This window comes from Saccostrea cucullata, unplaced genomic scaffold, assembly GCF_032062105.1.
Source record: "Saccostrea cucullata isolate Sc308-1 unplaced genomic scaffold, CSIRO_AGI_Scuc_v1 ctg204, whole genome shotgun sequence".
NCBI classification, from domain to species: Eukaryota; Metazoa; Mollusca; class Bivalvia; order Ostreida; family Ostreidae; genus Saccostrea; species Saccostrea cuccullata.
The window spans coordinates 1,144,206-1,164,960 of record NW_026940736.1 but is presented as its reverse complement, the minus strand read 5'-3'; the positions used below and the strand labels follow the sequence as shown (position 1 = coordinate 1,164,960).

The following is a 20,755-nucleotide window of genomic DNA, read 5'->3' as shown; positions in this document are numbered from 1 at the left end:
ACATCTCATTCAATACATACATCAATTAAGATAGCTTGCTAAAAGCCTGTAGAAAAGTTTTTAAAAGTGAAAAAGGGGGGGGGGGGCTCCAGGCTCCAAAAAATCCACGTGACTACGGGTTCATCCATCGTTGCAAACAACGGACAAAATGTACGATCCTCTCCTACTGCGGACCGTGGCTTGAGACGATGGGGTTCATCTATCTGAGCGGCATGTCCAATGCATATTCGGTACGAACCAAAAGAAGTATATAATTTCCGGTACCAAAGCTTAATACGAGAATTTAACATTGATTTTGTGCTTTTACTTTACTGTCTCTCAAATTACACTTCATTTGCAGGCCCGTGAAAAGCATTTTCAGTTGGGGGGTACAGCCATACATTTTCTGGCCATGCATTGTAGAATTTGTTAACGAAGGGGTAACCTGCGTCACCTTTCAGAGTCTGCAGTGGACTCGTCCAAGGATGCTTTGTCGGCGACTGTAAAAAGTTACCTGAGATTCATACGCAAAGGAAAGCGTGAAGTCTCTGTATAGAAACTGTTGCGGCTGCGACGCTTCACTCATTGTTCATTCGCCATAGAAAATAATCCGCTATTTAACACTTAATATCTTTGAATATACAGACGTTTTCAAGATAAGCTTCATTTTTGTTTCTATAAATATTTTTATCTACAAAAATGATATATTTTTGAAATTTTAAACTGAGTAATTCGATGACCTAGCATCGTTTTAGATAACTCAAGCCCCTCTAGGGCTTGAGTAAAAATAACGAAAAATACACGAATCCGAAATTTTTTTCACGATTGAGGGGTGTAATATGCACAAACAAAAAACAAAAATTGCACGAGCAGAGGAATTAAGGCTGTTTAAAGTTAATTCTACGTTTAACGTCACATCTAAAGTTCAAAACCTACGAGGGAGGGAGGAAAAAAATAAACAAACAAAATTTTCAAACAATTGTGAATTTATTCAAATTAACCTATTCAGTACATTAAAAACATTACAATTAAGTAATAAGAGCATTTAATTGATATGACACCTAAGATTAATTTCCCTAGCAGAGTTTTTCCTTAGTATGTAAATCAGTTTGAGTCCTATTGTTAGCAAACAATGTAGTCTAAAACTGAATGTTCAGGAAAGTGGCTTTTAACTAGGCCTCAGTTGTCCTTTGGATTTATATTGCCACACGTCCATGGTACCCTGGAGGCAAATGCTTCTTCTTGTGGGAAAAGTTGATCAATATCTACAATCAAAATTATTGATGACAATATTTAAAAGTGTTCATGTTGAAATATCCTCAAATTGAATGATGTTGTATTTTTTCTTAGTTAGTACTAGATTTACTAGCATTAAGTTTTGAAAGTGTGAATACTAATATTTGGACCATACTGATAGCTGTTAGATTATCTTTATTTAATACCTTGAATTCCACACAAAAGACAGGATTCTTCACATCTTGGAATACCCCAACCACTTTCCTTACTCTCCTTCACTTAAAAGGCCCTATCTTCGGTGAGCTTCTCCCTGATCAAATGGTTATGACAAGTATATTATCCTTCCCAAAAATTGTAGCTATTTGTAGGTACATATTAAATTATGAAGAAATCAATTACTTTACTCATTACTGTTCCTTTCGATTTTTACAGAAATATTTTTAATATGAAACATATCAGTAAGATTTAAATGATGCTTTTCACTGTATATAAATCTTGGTTTTTGACACAGTTTCCACTCAGTAAAAAAAAGTTTTCGATTCTCTCCAAAATACAATGAAAAGTTCAGCCAATAGAATCACGAACTGAGAGTCTGTCACTGTCAGTCTGTACATATGATTCGAAGACTGACAAAAAAAAAATCAACAAACAAGACTTTGTCATTAATATAATCATAAAATAATCTATTTTTTACTTACATTTATGGTCCCAAAGTCTTTAATTCTCTAGTTTTCATTAATAAGACACCAACTGCCTTAACTGCGGCACTCGCCGGCAGTCAAAGCACATTTTCTGTCACTACGGGAAGCAGAATTCAGTCGCTAATTGAAGAACCAAACCGGAACGGACATACGGAATTCCGAATTGTTTGTTTTTTTCAAAGACGAATTTCTCATAAACCTACGCGCGCGGGTGACGTTAAACGTAGTTTTAATTTTAAACAGCCAAACTAAAAATTACACAAACAATTTTACTGCGCATACAGCTGCGCATGTCATTATTATGCACATAGAATATTCATTGTGTTCTTGGTTTTCTGTACTCTTTATCTCTTCCTGTATGCTTAGCTGGATGTAATCGAGAAATGGAAAATGGCGTTGACGATGGCATGTGTTTTACTTTGCTTCTTTATTTCTTGTTAAAACTCAATCCGATTTCTAGCTATTACCGATCGAACAAATGTTTCAAGTGTTTCCATGTGATCTATTTGTGAGAATACTTCAAAGTTTTTCTACAATATTATGATTTTCTTATATTGACCAAGATCCGAACCAATATATGGAGGTATTATTTGATGCCAGACAAAAATTGTGACGAGAAGGAATCGTATAATGCAGGGTAAAAAAAAAAACCCCATTGCATATGATGCACTCGACTCCGAACTAAAAGTACCTAACGATAAACAGAACGGCTGACTAGGATCTTGATTTTGTAAAAAAAAAAAAAATGTTAGAATTATTTTGTTTTGTTTTTTTTAATTTAAATAAACTCTCAATAGCTTTTGAAAATTTCTAATTTATAGATACAACTTTAACGGAAATTACTAGTATAAATATAAAATTAACACTTGCATAATTAAACTATTAATAAAGTTGATTCTTCATGAAATTCGCAGAATTATTGCTTATTATTATCATTAAGCTGTAGAAATAATTTAGTACTTTTCATTTGTACCTATTATATATATATATATATATATATTTTACCATTCCAAATAGGAAATTATATATATATTCATTTGGCTGGAATGGATACATATTTTTTTTAAACTTAAGAAGTTGGGATTACCTTTGATGTAAACAGCATATATTTAGATCTAACTTAAAACACATAAAAAATATTTTATTCTAAAAAACACCTGCATTCATACTTATAAAATATCAGGATATCAGCTTTGGTTGGAGCTCTTTAGATTCTTTTGTTATGTATGGTGGCATATTTCTGCCCCTTGTGTGCAAGTTATTTTTCTATCAAATATGTCGACATGCAAGATAAACATGTTGACATGCAAGATAGTTATGTCAACATGCAACATAAATATGTTGACATGCAAGAAAATTGCAATCAAATAAATATCATAAAAAATCTCAAATATCGCCCACATGTGACATCCAACATGCTAGATGCTTCTTATCTATGTTAGCGTGCAAGATAAATATGTTGACATGCAACTTATTTATGTTGACATGCAACTTATTTATGTTGACATGCAGCTTAGTTATGTTGACATGAAACTTAGTTATGTTGACATGCAAGATAAATATGTCAACATGCAACTAAATTATGTCAACATGCGACATATTTATGTCAACATGCAACTTATAAGTTGCATGTCAACATATTTATCTCGCATGTCAACATAACCAAGTTGCATGTCAAAATAAATAAGTTGCATGTCAAAATAAATAAGTTGCATGTCAACTTAAATAAGTTGCATGTTAACATATCTAAGTTGCATGTCGACATAAATAAGTTGCATGTCAACATAAATAAGTTGCATGTTAACATATCTAAGTTACATGTCAACTTATTTATCTTGCATGTTAACATAAATAAGTAGCATTTAGTATGTTGGATGTCACAGGTGGGCAATATTTGAGATTTTTGAAGATTGTTTTATAATTTTTATTTCATTGCAATTTTCTTGCATGTCAACATATTTATGTTGCATGTTGACGTAGCTATGTTGCATGTCAACATACAGTGTATCTATCTTGCATGTCGACATATTTGATAGAAAAATAACTTGCACACAAGGGGCAGAAATATGCCACCATAGTTATGAATTCCTTCTATGATATCACATAATTTTCAGTTATAAACTACTCAATAAAAACAAGACATTTCTTGTCAGCGTTACCCTCATTCGTAATGGCGATTACTTGTTCTCATTTTAATAAAAAGGACCAGGTAAAGGGAGAATAAACATACTCTGTGCTTTATGTACAGTCATGCGCTTTTATGTATTAATTGTTACTTTAAAAAACAGTGTGATTTACTACGTTTATCTATACATGTACGTACATGTACAATGTTACAAATAGGATGCAATAAAAAATTGAAATGGATACAGCAGTGTCATAAAAAGCGTTTTTCACTCTTGAAAAATACAGATAATTCATATTCTTTATTGAGCTCGATGTTTCTGTTTACATTTCGAATCCGGCTTCATGAATTTTTAAAATTATTCTCCAAACACTAAGTTCCTTGTAAGATTACTTTTTCATCCTATATATTTCCATAATAAAAAAGAGAACATGATTATATTTTTTATGAAACAAAATGAATCCTCAGTCAGGCCTGTAGACACCCCCCTTTATTTTCAAGTATAGATTTTGCTAAAGTAATTTTTTCTTTACATGCAGGTTGACCCCAACCCCCAATTTTTAACTGTTGTTAGGTCAAGCGCATGCAAATCCGGGGATATTGATATATAGTTTGAAGTTGTATTGCAATCCTCATTTCGATCGACTGCTTCTTGTACCCTTGAATTCTTAGAAAATATTTCAGGCACGAAGCATCAGGAATTTTTATTTTATTATTATTATTTTTTTTTTGCGAACAGAACCTTCTTCCATTGTAAAATGTTCACTGAAAAGCCCCCTTTTTGTTGTTGGATTGGAATTGAAGGCCCCTCACTACCTCATCGGAGTAGGATTTGCGAGATTGGACACTTTATCTTGTTTTGCTTGTCAATTAGCAAAGAAAAGCCGTAAAGATATTAAACATTTTTAAATAGAAAATTATTTATGAAAATAAAACACATAATTTGTGAATATTTTTTAAAGTTGTGGTTAAAATTTTCTTAAAACCATTCACAACTGGGGAGAACATGTTCATTAATCATATTTATAAAAGAAATTGAAATGAAATAGCCAGATTTTAGAGAAATTGATTTTTTTTTAATTTTGGCCAATCCCGATCAAAATTAAACCGATCCCAACCATAATTGTATACAGTGTAATTATTGGAAATAAATAACATTTTCTCAAAAACACTAGTCTGATTAGGTGTAATAAGGGTTAAATTATTATTGAACTTGACAATAAATTAGATTTCTTTATTGTTAATATATGAAGAGGCAATAAATAAGCATTTTATTCATTTTGTGTTAATTTTGATCGGGATCAGTTTAACTTTGATCGGGTTAGGTCCAAATATTAAAAAAATTAATTTCTCTTAAAATTTCTCAATTTCGTTTGATTTTTTTTTTAAATGATTGACAAACATGTTGTCCTCAGTTGTGACTAGTTTTATGGTGTTTTTAACCATACGTTTAAAAAATGTCCACGAATAATGTGTTTTATTTACATAAATATTTTTTTATAAATAAAATTAAAGTCTTACCAGCCTTTCCTTACATATTTTATTAGATATTCATATGATGCATTCATAAACAGCAAACTTTTAACTCGAAAATAACTTATTTGGATATAAATAATTTTATTTTTATTTTCTTTGAAAAAATACAAAAAAAAAAATCATATAAAATGATTTAGAGCTGAAACCATTGTTTTAAAAGGATGACTCAAAGATCTATAAAATAAAAAGTTGGTGTGGCATTCCACCTTGAGGTAATCTGGCACCCCCTTACTTTCAAAAGCAATACTACATATGTATCTACATATTATAATTTTAAATTAACTCCTTTATATGCATTTTACCTATTCAAAATAATCTACAGTATAAAAACAGAAAAGCTTAAATTCACATTAGTAAAACGACTGTATAATATTAATGCATTTTCGTGGATACATGTATTTATATAATCACCACACTTTGTTCAAAATGTAATACTACATACATGTACTACTTTTTCACATTCATATTTATTTCAGATTAATGATATATTCGTTTCAATATTAAAATTAAAGTTGCGCAAGTATTTGCTCGTTTTTTTTTTACTGTTTAGTACTTCTTAAAATGTATTGTGCAAATTCCACAACCCAGATGACAGCATCTCTGTATGAATTGCTAGTGACCTTCAAGTTCAATCAAAAGGTATTATTGATGTGTCAAATAACTATAAATCGATTAGCATACAGGTGTCTTTCATTCCAGCACCACCAGGGGGGAATCTCTCGATATGAAAAGGTCACGCATCCACATCCTTAATTATTACCATAAGTACACACAGTGGGTGGTGGAGGAGAAGAGTTTGATTTGTTAATAAATCTCCTTTATTACATCACGTGCTGTTTTTATTTACTCACCTTTACTATGATAATATCATTGTTTTGAACTTTCAAAAGAAATCGCGATATAGAGGAATGACACAATGGAAAAATCTAACAATTAAACACGCAACTGGATATATTCCTCCCCCTTTTTACATTATCTACATGTATACATGTGTAAAATGTTTATCATCGGGGGTGTTAATTTATATGCATATTGCGTGCCTGTCAGTTTTTACATGTATAAACCACGTTGTGCATATTCTTGAGAGACTAGTGTAATTCTAAAACACTGAATCTTTTTCAAAGGATACATATTGTTAACAAATTTATCCTCTTGTTTTATATGTTTCAAGCATCCAAGCCACACTGAGCTGTTCTCTAATGAATATTAATGAAATGTGCACAATGAGGATGCGTCGTATATTATGTCGATGTTGTATTCTCACTCGTGCAGTTTTCTTTTTTACGTTTGTGTAACTTTCTCGTTATATCGTGTAAATATTTTGTTGATTGTGTAGTTTTTGTATAGTTTGTGTAAATTTCAATAACTTTGTGTATATTTTCCTCACTTTGTGTAAGTTTTGACTTGCTCGTGTAATTTTTGTTTAAGGTCGTGCAGAAAATAGTTTTGAACCAATCGGCGTGCCATATACTCCCACAGTTGTAGTCTTAATGCAATCTTGCAACAAAAAGAGACTTAATCAAGGATCAGTATTCCTATTTATTGCTGTTGTAAAGTTTCAAGTGCCAACTGCTATTATCAGGGCTTATTGTTCATAGAGCAATTGCCGGCTTTTGACAGCTTGTTCAAAACGGGAAGTTCACCTCATGGTCGCCATATTAAAGTTACGTGTAAAAATATATTACCTACTAACAACCTCTTTTGAGATAATATAAACACTAAATAAAGCAATAAACATAAAAGAAGTTTTATTGATACAAATAAACATCAGAAGTAATGACTTTAAAAATTTCAGTCGTAAGTCAAACAACATCGTTCATTTGAGTAAGGTTTTCTGATGATCAGTGTTATTGTAGCCTCTTTCTCTACAAAGACGGAGAAAAGCAGGGGAGGGAACCAGACTGGCCTGTTTGTTTACATTCGGTGGTGTCAGGTTAACTCTGATTCTGATAAATTCGGACCATGGTATTAGAATCTATAAATTTATCATTTACGTTGATATTTTAAATATTTTTTTCCGAAATTTTTTTTTAAAATAAAATAATTATAATTATGTCACTGAATTCATTATTTTCTCAGTGTTATTTTTATGTTTTAATTTTTTGTGTAACATATTCTTCCAGTGTTAGAAATTCGTGTTATTTATATCTTAATACATTAGGAATATATGATTCATGTACATACTTCCATTTTGTAAGAATATGTATGTAATTACACGTCATAAATAGACAAACGTCACAATACATATACCTATGACGTCACAATTACTAGTTTTACTTGCGCTGTGAAGAGGAATAACAAAAAATTGGTATGTTAAAATTTGTTCATTTATTTTCATAGACATGTAGTGCAACACTTATATTGTCATAAATAAATTATTGCATTAATAGTTTACATTCTCAACCGCTTAACTATATTATCCTTTCTATATAAGCGGCGATTTAGCATTAGTACATGTAGTTGAGATTGCAACTATTTATGTAATGAACTGTTGCAGTTGCAACGCTTGGTAATAAATATTTCAGTAAATTTAAGCGGTCTTTTATCATTGTCGGTTGCTACAAAGCAGTACATTAATTGCTTTAAAAACAACTATTTATTTAGTACGTTCAGTTTGAGGTATCGTGAACCGAACCGTGGAAAAATAAACCGCGGTATACTGTCAAACGGTTTATCGTTGCATTCTTCCTACATAACCAGTCTAAAGCTTGAATATAAGTGCTGAATTTAATGTCAGAGCAATCAAATTAAAATTTTCACCAGTTTTCAACTTTAAGAAGCCTCGCACTTCTATAATTGAATTTACTTTAAATGTTGTCTAATATTTAATTATTCGATTATTGCATCTTAATTTTGATATATTTGAAATTCGATTGATTTAAATCAACTATACTCTAGTAGAAGTTATCTTTATTTACATCAATAGACTGTTCTTTTTTAATTTTATTGTCAAAAATTGCAACATGTATGGATTTAAAAAATAATATACAGTGCAGAAAACAAAACGTTTTTATTTTTAGTTTTAAAACATCAGAATTTATTCATATTATTGCAATTATGATGTCGTCGGAACCCATGAGAGTGTAAACCCTTGGGTTCAGACGAGTTAGCAATGACAGCATGTCAAGACTGACGTCACAATACTTATGACGTCACAATTACAGTTTGTAAAACTGCTGTGAAGGCCAATAGATTACTTGTAATTTGTAAGTGTTGCTTACAGTTTGCAGTTGGTTACTATATTTTGTCTCTTCTTTTTTTTTGATGACTGAGGGCAAGGGGGTAAAAGCTTATTGTCTTTTATTTTTTTTGATGACTGAGGGCAAGGGGGTAAAAGCTTATTGTCTTTTATTTATTTCTTTTAACAACATACGTCAAATTCTTCCTTTCTTAGAACAAAATGGAAGCCAAATCCAATTCTGATAAACCATGGTTGTTCGCGGAGGATCTGGAGATGTCTCAGGTAGTTGTTTTTCTTGCAATAGAATAGAATAAAAATTTATAATTATAGTGTAGAAAAAATGTACTTATTGAAAAAAAAATATTTGACACAAGAGTCGTGGAATTTTCCTGGATAGAAGGGGGGGGGGATAAATGTAGACAGATTTTACTGATTACTAGAATCTTATCTCTCGTTGTATTGAAAAGAAAGAATAAAGGGCGGCATAACAATATTTCTGAATTAAATATATATTTGTACGACCATGCACCGATCTTATTTTATCACCTCTACTGTAGATGGTATTTGAGGACATAGTCGACAGAGTTGAAGAGGAGTTAAGCACAAAGAAGATATTGGATAATTTGATGGCTAGAGCCAAGGTACTAGTTATAAAAATAAAATGTTAATTGAAAATTATTTGTCATCTTCTTGACTTTACTCTCATGGGATGGAGGGGTGAGGGTTGTAAAAGGGGGCTGGGGGACTCTTTCATTCCAAAGTTACTCAGGTGAGCGTTATGGCCCATGGACCTCTTGTTCCGTATGTTTCTCCTCAGATTTAAATGAATATTTTGCAGTATTAAGTCAGTAATATAAAGATTTTTTGTTTTACTTTCAGCATGTCAGATTCAATTACTCGGTACATATTATATGAATACCGTTTTGGTAGTATTACCCATAATTACCTATAAAAGAAATACCCGGTAGTAGCAATGAAAGTATTTTCTAAAAGGGATAAATGTCACGATATTTTTGAAATTACAGTTGATCGCGGTTGAGAGAGGGAAAGGGTAAAAATTCACACACCAAAAATATGGGGTGGCTATATTTGGGAAACTTAATACTTATTATTACATTTTGATTCAGGAAAACATGGAAACCCAACACCTGAACATGAAGCTTGACAAACCTGGGTTGTTTGTTGAAGATTTGGAGATGTGTCAGGTAAATAATTTCATTTACAAAAAAAAGATTTTTATAAATATTAAATTATAAAACAAATGTGAATAAGAAGGAAATAAAAATAGAAAAAACTCCACAACAAAAATTGCTGACTGAACAGTTTGATGAGTTTATTAATTTATTTCTATTGTAGATGGTCTTAGGAGAAATACTTGACAGAGTTGAACAAGAGAACAGCACCAAGGAGACATTGGATGATATGGATACAGCCAAGGTTATAAAAATAACATGTCAAATGAAAATTATTTACCTATCTGCTTAATTTTATTTCAGAGGGGGTCTCAAACTAGTTTCCAAAATTATTCTAAGCAAGTATTCAGTGAAAAATAATAGATATTTACACCCCTTCTTCAACGGAGAAGGGGGTATACTGTTTTACCCTTGTGCATCCGTCTGTATCAATTTTTTGGTGTCTATTTTCCTCAGTAATTTCTCATCGCAGATGCTTAATTCACATTTTAGCTCACTCTTTGTTTAGGCATGCCTAAACATGAAGGTCATTTTTGTAGAAATATAATCTAATCTTAACGTTCTGTTTATCCCATTGTCTTTAGAATTTTTGGCAGGAAGTTTTTTTTTAATTATTTAAAGAGAATTTAGTTATCCACGTGTCTGTCCGTAACTGAACTTGTGTATATTCACTTGATAGCGGCGGTTATAACTAATGAGTATTTGCTCACACTCCTAGATTTTAATTTCCTTAAACCTATATGATTTTATTAAATACTCCAACTTGTTTTATAGCAAAGAAATGAAATATTGAAGATCTTGAAAGTCGACACACCTTGGTGTGCCGTTGTGGAAGAAGACAAAAGGATACAGGTACAAAACAATTTAGCAAAACAATAAATCCAGTTATCATTTTCCACATATATTTTTTGTCAGACTCACAATGAAAATAAAAGATTTCGTATAAAATTACTGTATTTAAATTATTATCCGTAATAAGCTACGGAATGATATTTTAGCAAAAATTGCAATTTCTAAAAGGGATAAACATCACAATACTTCTGAAATAACAGTTTGTTTAAAGGTATAACATCACAGTTACAAGCTCGCGGTTGAGTAGAAATTTACACACAAAAAGTACCAAATGGCTATTTTCATTAAAATGATTTGTATATTGTTTCATTTTGATTCAGGAAAATATGGAAACCAAACACCTGAACATGAAACTTGACAAACCTAGGTTGTTTGTTGAAGATTTGGAGATGTGTCAGGTTAATAATTTCATTCACAAAAATTTTTTAAAAATTTATAAAACAAGTCTTATTAAGTGGAAAATAAAAATAGAAAAACTCCAACGAAAATTACTTAATGAACAGTTTGATGAGTTTATTAATTCATTTTTATTGTAGATGGTCTTGGGAGAAATACTTGACAGAGTTGAAGAGAACAGCACTAAGGAGATATTTGATGATTTGGATACAGCCAAGGTTATAAAAATAACATGCCAAATGATTATTATCCTATCTGCTTGATTTGTTTTAGAGGGAGGTCTCATGGTAGTTGCTAGAATTATTCTAAAAATGTATTCAGTAAAAATAATAGATTTTATACCCATTTTCAGCAGAGAGGGGGGTATACTGTTTTACCCTTGTGTATCCATCTATAACAAATTTTTGGGGATCTTTTTTTTTTCTCTGCAATTTCTCATCGCAGATGGTTAATAGACATTTAAGCTAACTCTTTCTTTAGGCATGCCTAAACACAAAGGCCATTTTTGTGAAAATCTTATCTAATCTTAACTTTCTGTTTATCCCATTCTCTTTAGAGATTTTGGCAGAAAGTTTGTTCAATTATTTAAAGAGAATATTGTTATCCCACTGTTTATCCGTAACTGAACTTGTGTATGTTCACATCAGAGGGGCGGTTTTAACTAAAATAAATGAGTATTTGCTCACACTCCTAGATTTTAAATTTCCTGAACCCTATATTATTTTTTGAATATTGAATACTCCAAACTGTTTTATGCTTAATTAACATTTTAGCTCACTCTTTGTTTAGGCATGCCTAAACATGAAGATCATTTTTATTAAATCTAATCTAGTCTTAACTTTGGTTTATCCCATTCTTTTTAGAGAATTGGGCAGAAAGGTTGTTCAATTATTTAAAGAGAATATGGTTATCCTCGTGTCTGTCCGTAACTGAATTTATGTATGTTCACATCAGAGCGGCGGTTATAAATAATGAGTATTTACTGACAGTCCTCTAGATTTTAAATTTCTTGAAACCTGTATGATTTTTTTAATATGAAAGACTCCAACTTGCCTTATAGCAACGAAATGAAATATTGAAGATTTTGAAAATCGACAAATCTTTGTGTGCCGTGGGGGAAGAAGACGAAAGGTTACAGGTATATAACAATTTAGCAAAAGTAATTATTTTTCACATATTTTTCTTCCGATTCAAAAAAAAAAAAATGAAAATAATTTTTTTTCCCAGTATATATAATCAAGTCCAATAAACGTCACATTTCCAAGCTCGCGGTTGAGGGGGGGGGGGGTAAAAATTTATACAAAAAGTACCATATGGCTATATTCCTTAAAATTAATTGTATATTATTTCATTGTGGTTCAGGAAAACATGGAAAACAAACACCTTAACATGAAACTTGATGAATCTTGCTTCTTTGTTGAAGATTTTGAGATGTGTCAGGTAAATAAAAATAATAAAAAATCAAAAGTCTTAATAAGTGGGAAATAAAAATTGAAAAACTCTAACGAATATTACTGATTGAACAGTTTGATGAGTTAAAATTCCTTTCTATCGTAGATGGTCTTGGGAGAAATACTTGACAGAGTTGAAGAGGAGAACATGTACAGCACCAAGGAGACAATGGATGGTTTGACTTCAGCCAAGGTTATACAAATAATATCCCAAATGAAAATTATTTAGCTATCTGGCAGTGCTTAATTTTATTTTAGAGGGGTCTCATGCTAGTTTCTAGAATTATTCTAAAAAGGTATTTATTAAAATTAGTAGATTTTTCTACCTCTTTTCCGACGGGGAGGGGGATGTACTGTTTTACCCTTGTACATCCGTCTATAACAAATTTTTGGAGTCTTTTTCTCTTAGCAATTTCTCATTGCAGATGGTTAATTGACATTTTAGCTCACTCTTTGTTTAGTAATGCCTAAACACGAAGGTCATTTTTGTCTAAATCTAATCTAAACTCAACTTGCTGTTTATCCCATTCTCTTTAGAGAATTTGACAGAAAGTTTAAATTATTAAAAGAGAATATGGTTATCCACGTGTCTGTCATTAACTGACCTTGTGTATATTGATATCAGGCGGTTATAACTTATAAGAATTAACTCACAGTATTCTATATTGTAAATTTCCTAAAACCTGATGTATATGATTTTAATTAATATAAAATATTCCAACTTGCTTCATACATGTAGGTAAGAAATGAAATATTGGAGGTTCTGAAAATCGACAAACCTGGATGTGCCGTGGGTGAAGAAAACGAAAGATTACAGGTAAAAAACAATATATTTGAAGTAATTATTTTCACCAGTTTATCTTCCGATTAAAAAAATATAAATAAATATGAAAATGAATGAATTTTGTATTCCGTTAATATACTCAAGTCCAAAAGAAATTAAAAAAAATTAATTGTAATTTTAGAATCTATTATGTTTCATATGAATTTATTGAATATAAATTATTGCCCATAATTATCTATGAAATATATATATTAGCAATAATGGCATTTGCTTAAAAGAAAAAAAACGTCACTATCCCAAGCTGGCAGTTGAGGAGGGGGTCAAAATTCACAAACACAAAAAGTGTCAGGTGGCCATTCATTAAAATTACTTGTATATTATTTTATTTTGATTCAGGAAAATGGAAACATGGAAACTTATTACCTTAACATGAAAGCTGAAAAATCTGGGTTGTTTGTTGAAAATTTGGAGATATGTCAGGTAAATAATTTTCATTCACAATTTTTTTTTTTTAAAACATGGAAAACAAAAGTCTTAATAAGTGGGAAATAAAAATAGAAAAAGTCATAAAACAGAAAAACTAGAAGATAGAAAAAAGATAGAAAATTATTGATTGCACAGTTACTGAGTAATTAATTCCTTTCTATTGTAGATGGTCTTAGGAGAAATACTTGACATAGTTGAACAAGAAAACAGCATCAAGGAGACATTGGATGATTTGGATAAAGCCAAGGTTATAAAAATAACATGCCTAATGAAAACTATTTAGCTTTCGCTTATTTTTTTTTATTTTTAGAGCGGGTCCTCATGCCAGTTTCATGAATTATTCTAAGAAAATATTTACTAAAAATACTGATTTTGCTACCCCTTCTCCGTCGATGAGGGGGTATACTGTTTTACCCTTGTGCATCCGTCTGTAACAAATTTTGGGGGGTCTTGTTTTCTCAGAAATTTCTCATTGCAGATGCTTAATTGACATTAAAGCTCACTTAGGCATGCCTAAAGAGGAAGATTATTTTTTGTCAAAATCTAACCTTATCTCAACTTTTTGTTTACCCCATTCTTTTTAGAAAATTTGGTAGAAAGCTTGTCTGATTATTTAAAGAGAATATGGTTATCCACGTGTCTGTCCGTAACTAACCTTGTGTATATTCACATCAAAGCGGCGGTTATTACAAATGAGTATTTGCTCAAAGTCTTCTAGATTTTAAATTTCTGAAACCTACAGTATATGATTTTATTAATATTTAATACTCCGCCTTGCTTTATAGTAAAAAAGTGACATATTGAAGATCCGGTTATTATCCTGTTGTTATTATTCCCAAGCTCACGGTCGAGGAGGGGGAAAGGAGGGGAGAAGGGGTAAAAATCACACACAAAAAATATGAGATGATTATATGCATTAAATTAATTTATATACCAAATACTTATTTTCATTCTGATTCAGGAAAACATTGAAACCAAACACCTGAAGATAAAACTTGATGAACCTTGTTTGTTTGTTGAAGATTTGGGAACCTGTCAGGTATATAAATTCATTCACAAAAAGCACAACAAAAACAAAACAGAAGAGTCTCTGAGCGAAGGAGTTATAATTAAATAGATATTTGCATGTGAAAAGATGAAATGATCGATCTCAAAAAATCACAATACAAAAAAAAAAAAAACACAATACACTATACAATAAAAATAACTATTGTTATTTGTTATATCTGATTGTCGCATTGAAGGCTACAGCTAGTATTTTCCTCTTCTCGTGTGGAAGTTTTTGAATGAATTCTGTTTCATTAGGTTTTAAAAGACAAGTCAACTAATAAAGGAACACAATTTCCATTAGAATTCCAACAGTTTGTTGGAAAAATGATTGTTGTCAATAAGAAACTGTAGAATCCTTTTAATATCTTGTCTAATACCCTGAAAATCTATAAGTAATAAAAAAAGAAATTCAATTGATTTTCTAAAATTGAATTGTTGCTTCATCCAGCAAATTTCTATGGAACCTGTACGTAATGCCAAGATTAGAAAAGTTTCAATTTATATCAAACTTCTTTTATATTTTTAGGATATCATTAATGACCTTCTTGACAGAGTTGAAATGCAATGCAATACAAAGAAATCTCTGGATAATCTGATGCCAAGAACAAAACTATTTAAAATGTTTTTTTTTTCTTCATTTTTTTTTCTTTTCTTTGCAACAGATCAGTTTCTAACAGTAGTTTGATAGATGATGTTTTAAACTTTCTTGAATTTCTCCATAATCGCACGATGGTGATTCATTTCAGGAGAGCGATAAAATATCTATGAAATTTGAAAAAGCTTGGAGAGTTGATGATGAGGAGAAGGTTAAGGTAAATTTGAAGAAAAAACAACTTTGTATCCAACTCACTGAAAATATTATATGTCCACAATTGACATCCAATAATCATTCAGTTTTGCTTACTAGTAGTGTGAGATGAGGAAAAAAAATGATACAAATGTAAATGGGTACGAAATGAAAACATGCATATAAAAGTATTTTATTTGAATCTGTATAATTAAAGCTTCTTCAAAACTTGTTGAAATTTAAATTAAGTCACCTATGTAAATTAAATGATTACAATATGCGCGCTCAAATTTGAACATGGATGTTAATAAAGAAGACAAATGTGTATTTTTCTGTAGGATATAATTGACAATTTACTGGAGAGAACGGAAGAGGAAATTGAAAGAAAAAGAATGAAAACATTAATGATGAAAGTTCTGGAAGAATTAAAGGTACTCTCTCGTCTTAAATGAGATACTCTTGGTACATTCCATAACGTCCAAATTTGTTTTTTGAATCTAGAAATTTGGAAAAAATTTAGAAATCAAAATTACTGTTATGGAAAAGTTTGAATTAAGACAACATACCTTTAATTCCTGATAAACTACAGCATTTGTGACAATTTTTGGCAAGTTAGATCTTTTGCATTTTGAAAATGCTCATAAAGAAATAAAGTATTAGATCCATGCAAAAATCATCTCCTGGAATTGCAATTTTTTAACTTAAAGGCAACACGTTACACATTACTGTATAAATTGAAGTAAACATAATGAGAAATGGATGATCATTGATATAATATGCATAATATATGTATCTCAATCCGCCATATTGTTTTTTATAGTTGAAAGTGCCTATTGTCCTGAGTGTGTCTTATCCCCCTGAGGTTGCTGATCATGCAAATCTGAAAGAACTTACTGAGACAAAACAAGAAAGTAAATACCACAAAAGCAGGAACAATGACAAGGTAAATCTGAATGACATTACTATCAATATACTTATATGTCTATTCTATGTGATGTTAGGATAGGAAAAGTTTTAACTTATAATAATAAAATAGTCTTTTTATCTTTTTAAGAATATGGCTGATGCCATACTGGGCAGAGCTGAAAGGCAATGTAAAATGAAGAAAAATCTGGATGATTCTCATGATTTCGTCAATGATTTGACAGTAAGAACAAAAATATCTATATTGCTTTTTTTCTTTTCTTTGCACAACAGATCAATTTTTAACAGCTGTAGGATAGATGATTTTAAAACTTTCTTCATTGTTCAATTCTATAATGATGATTAATTACAGGGAAAAGATGAAAAATCTAAAATTCTGAAACTTGACAAAACTTGCCATGTTAAAGATGAACAAATAGTAGAGGTAAAGAAATAAATGCTTTATACTTAACTCGCTGAAAAAAAAATCTTTGTCCACAATTTACATTCAATAATCATTCATTTCTGATTTGAAAGAAATGAAGAATACAAAAATGTTACATAAGTAAATGTGTATGAAATAAAAACATCTGTATTAAATTTTTTCAGATTAATTTGTTTAAATTATATTTACAAATTTGAAATAAATATTCTTGAAAACTTGTTGAAATTTAAATAAAAAGTCACTGAAATGATTATAAACAGGATAAATGACTGTGCATTTTTATATAGGGTATAATCAATAACTTAATGGGCAGAGTTGGAGAGGAAATTGATAGAAAAAGAATTAGAAAACTGATGGCAAATGTTCAAGAAGAATTTAAGGTATTCACTCTCCTTATAATCGAGATATATTTCATGACACTCAAACTTAAAACAAAAAAACAGCTTTATAATTGTGGACTTGAAAATAAAAAAAGATCTACATTTTTTTTTACAATATGTCATATTCTGTGTTTTAGTCTAGGGTATCTATCATTCATAAACATGCCTACAGTATGGAAAGCTATTCACAGAAAATCAATTTTGAAAATGTCCAAAACAACAAACTACACTATATTGGATCAGAAAGGAAAGAATTTTGTCAGGTAAAATATATTTTTTGTTATTTTGAGCAATGAATATTGTATATTTTATAAATGAAAGGCTGACATTTCGATACAACTTCAAATCATACTGACAGTAAGTGTTAATCTATTTCTGCTAACATATTTTGCTGAAGTTTCAATTTTTAAGATTATTAAAGGTGCATAGACACCGATTTAAAGTTAGCATTTTCTCAAATTTTCTGTAAAATAACACGACTTATATATTGCGATAGCATTTCACACGAAAATATAATTAAAAAATTATTTCATCTAAAACTTATTGAAACTTCAAATTTCTGGACGGTTTTGATTGACTAATCCTTGCCCATTCACAAATTTTAATTTTATTCTTAATGCTCAGGAAAAATGGCAATCTTGTTGTGATATAATATATATCTCAATACACCATATTGGTTTTTTTTATAGTTGAAAGTGCCTATTGTCCTGAGTGTGTCTTATTTCCCTGAGGTTGCTGATCATGCAAATCTGAGAAAACTTATTGAGACAAAACAAGAAAATAAATGCCACAAAAGCAGGAATAATGACATGGTAAATCTGAATGACATTACTATTAATATACTTTTAAAACTATTCTTAAGTTTAAAAAAATGTAGAATCCAGATTTTGAATATTCCAAAATCTTGTCTAATACCATACTTATTTTTAGTAAAATCTATCTACTAGTATTCAATTTCTTGAAATGTTGTCTAATTTGGTATGTTATTTTATCGAGACAATTTCTATGTGATGTCAGGATTAGAAAAGATTCAACTTAATATGATAATTCATAATCTTTTTATCTCGATAAGAATATGGCTGATGCCATACTTGACAGAGTTGAAAGGCAATGTAATATAAAGAAAATTCTGGATGTTTTTATAGTAAGAACAAGTTAAAGCACTAGTATTTATATTGCTATTTCTGCAAAACAGATCAATTTTTAACAGTTGTATGATAGATAATTTTAAAACTTTCTAGACTCTAACTCCAATTATGATGATTCGTTTCAGGAAAGAGACGAAAAATCTCAGATTCTTACATTTGTCAAAGCTTTGCATATTGAAGATGAACAGATAGTGAAGGTAAGGAAAAAAAACTTTACATTGGATAATTATTCATTTTTGATTTGAAAGAAATGAAGAATACAAAAATGTAACAAACGTAAATGTGTATGAAATAAAAACATGTGTATTGAATTTTTTCAGATTTGTTTAAATTATATTTACAAATTTGAAATAAATATTCATAAAAACTTGTTGAAATTTCAATAAAAAGTCACTGAAATGTTTATAAACAGGATAAATGACGGTGTGTTATTATATAGGGTATAATCAATAACTTAATGGGCAGAGCTGGAGAGGAAATTGATAGAAAAAGAATTAGAAAACTGATGGCAAATGTTCAAGAAGAATTTAAGGTATTCACTCTCCTTATAATCGAGATATATTTCATGACATCCAAACTTAAAACAAAAAACAGCTTTATTATTGCAGACTTGAAAATAAAAAAAGATCTGTATTTGATTTTTTACAATATGTCATATTCTGTGTATTAGTCTAGGGTATCTATCATTCATGAACATACCTACAATATGGAAAGCTGTTCACAGAAAATTAATTTTAAAAATGTCCAGAAGAACATCAAACCACATAACATTGGATCAGAAAAGAAAGAATTTTGTCAGGTAAAGTACAAAATATGATTTTTTTTTTAGTTGAGCAATGAATATTGTATACTGAAGTATTTTATAAATGTAAGGCTGACATTTTATACAATTTCAGATTGTATTGACAGAAAGTGTTAATCTACGTGTTCTAAATGTATTGCTGAATTTTCAATATTTAAGATTAAAGGTACATAGACACCGATTTGAAGTTGATATATTATGTATCTCATTACACCATATTGTTTTTTAAATAGTTGAAAGTGCCTATTGTCCTGAGTGTGTCCTATCCCTCTGAGGTTGCTGATCATGAAAATATGAAAGAACTTATTGAGACAAAACAAGAAAGTAAAAGCCACAAAAGCAGGAACAATGACAAGGTAATTCTGAACGGCATTACTATAAATATACTCTTAAATCTATTCTTAAGTGAAAAAAAATGTAGAATCCAGATTTTGTATATTCCAAAATCTTGTCGAATACCATAATTATTTTTAGAAAAATCTATCTACTAGTATTCAATTTTTTGAAATGTTGTCTTATTTGGTATGTTGTTTTATCGAGACAATTTCTATGTGATGTCAGGATTAGAAAAGTTTCAACTTAATATGATAATTCATAATATTTTTATCTTGATAAGAATATGGCTGATGCCATACTTGACATAGTTGAAAGGCAATGTAACATGAAGAAAAATCTGGATGATTTGACAGTAAGAACAAAAGTATTTATATTGCTTTTTTTCTGCAAAACCGATCAATTTCTAACAGTTGTACGACAGATGATTTTAAAACTTTCTTGATTCTTCAACTTCTATTGTGATGATTCGTTTCAGGGAAAGGATGAAAAATCTCAGATTCTTATATTTGACAAAGCTTTGCATGTTGAAGATGAACAGATGTTAAAGGTAAGGAAAAAAATGCCTTGTAATGAACTCGCTGAAACTTTATGTATAATCAATAATAATTATTCATTTTTGATTTGAAAAAAAATGAAGAATAAAAAAATGTTACATAAGTAAATGTGTATGAAATAAAAACATGTGTATTAATTTTTTTTCAGATTTGTTTAAATTATATTTACAAATTTGAAATAAGTATTCTAAAAAAAACTTGCTGAAATCTCAATGTAAAATCACTGAAATGTTTATAAACAGGATAAACGACGGTGTATTTTTATGTAGGGTATAATCAATAACTTAATGGGCAGAGTTGAAGAGGAAATTGATAGAAAAAGAATTAGGAAACTGATGGCAAATGTTCAAGAAGAATTAAAGGTATTCACTCACCTTATAATCGAGATATATTTCATGAAATCCAAACTTTAAAATAAAAAACAGCTTTA

At 30.0% G+C, this 20,755-nt stretch overlaps 1 protein-coding gene and 1 long non-coding RNA gene across 2 annotated transcripts; one reads left to right on the top strand and one right to left on the bottom strand.

The window, feature by feature from the left end:
* Positions 1-947: 947 nt before the first annotated feature.
* Positions 948-1,502, bottom strand: LOC134256185 (uncharacterized). Its single transcript, XR_009989672.1, has 2 exons — positions 1,422-1,502; positions 948-1,244 (listed from the first exon to the last, which is right to left on the bottom strand). It is a non-coding gene; the product is annotated as an uncharacterized LOC134256185 (long non-coding RNA).
* Positions 1,503-7,821: 6,319 nt separating this feature from the next.
* Positions 7,822-20,594, top strand: LOC134256202 (uncharacterized). Its single transcript, XM_062738850.1, has 23 exons — positions 7,822-7,885; positions 8,972-9,040; positions 9,316-9,399; positions 9,886-9,963; positions 10,115-10,195; positions 10,726-10,803; positions 11,124-11,201; positions 11,340-11,417; positions 12,260-12,337; positions 12,562-12,639; positions 12,757-12,843; positions 14,882-14,959; positions 15,717-15,782; positions 16,096-16,188; positions 16,578-16,700; positions 16,812-16,904; positions 17,034-17,105; positions 17,393-17,485; positions 17,623-17,748; positions 19,669-19,791; positions 20,052-20,123; positions 20,247-20,318; positions 20,568-20,594. The coding sequence occupies exons 2-23, from the start codon at positions 8,978-8,980 to the stop codon at positions 20,592-20,594; spliced, it is 1,821 nt and encodes a 606-aa protein (XP_062594834.1). The 5' UTR covers positions 7,822-7,885; positions 8,972-8,977.
* The last annotated feature ends 161 nt before the right edge of the window (positions 20,595-20,755 follow it).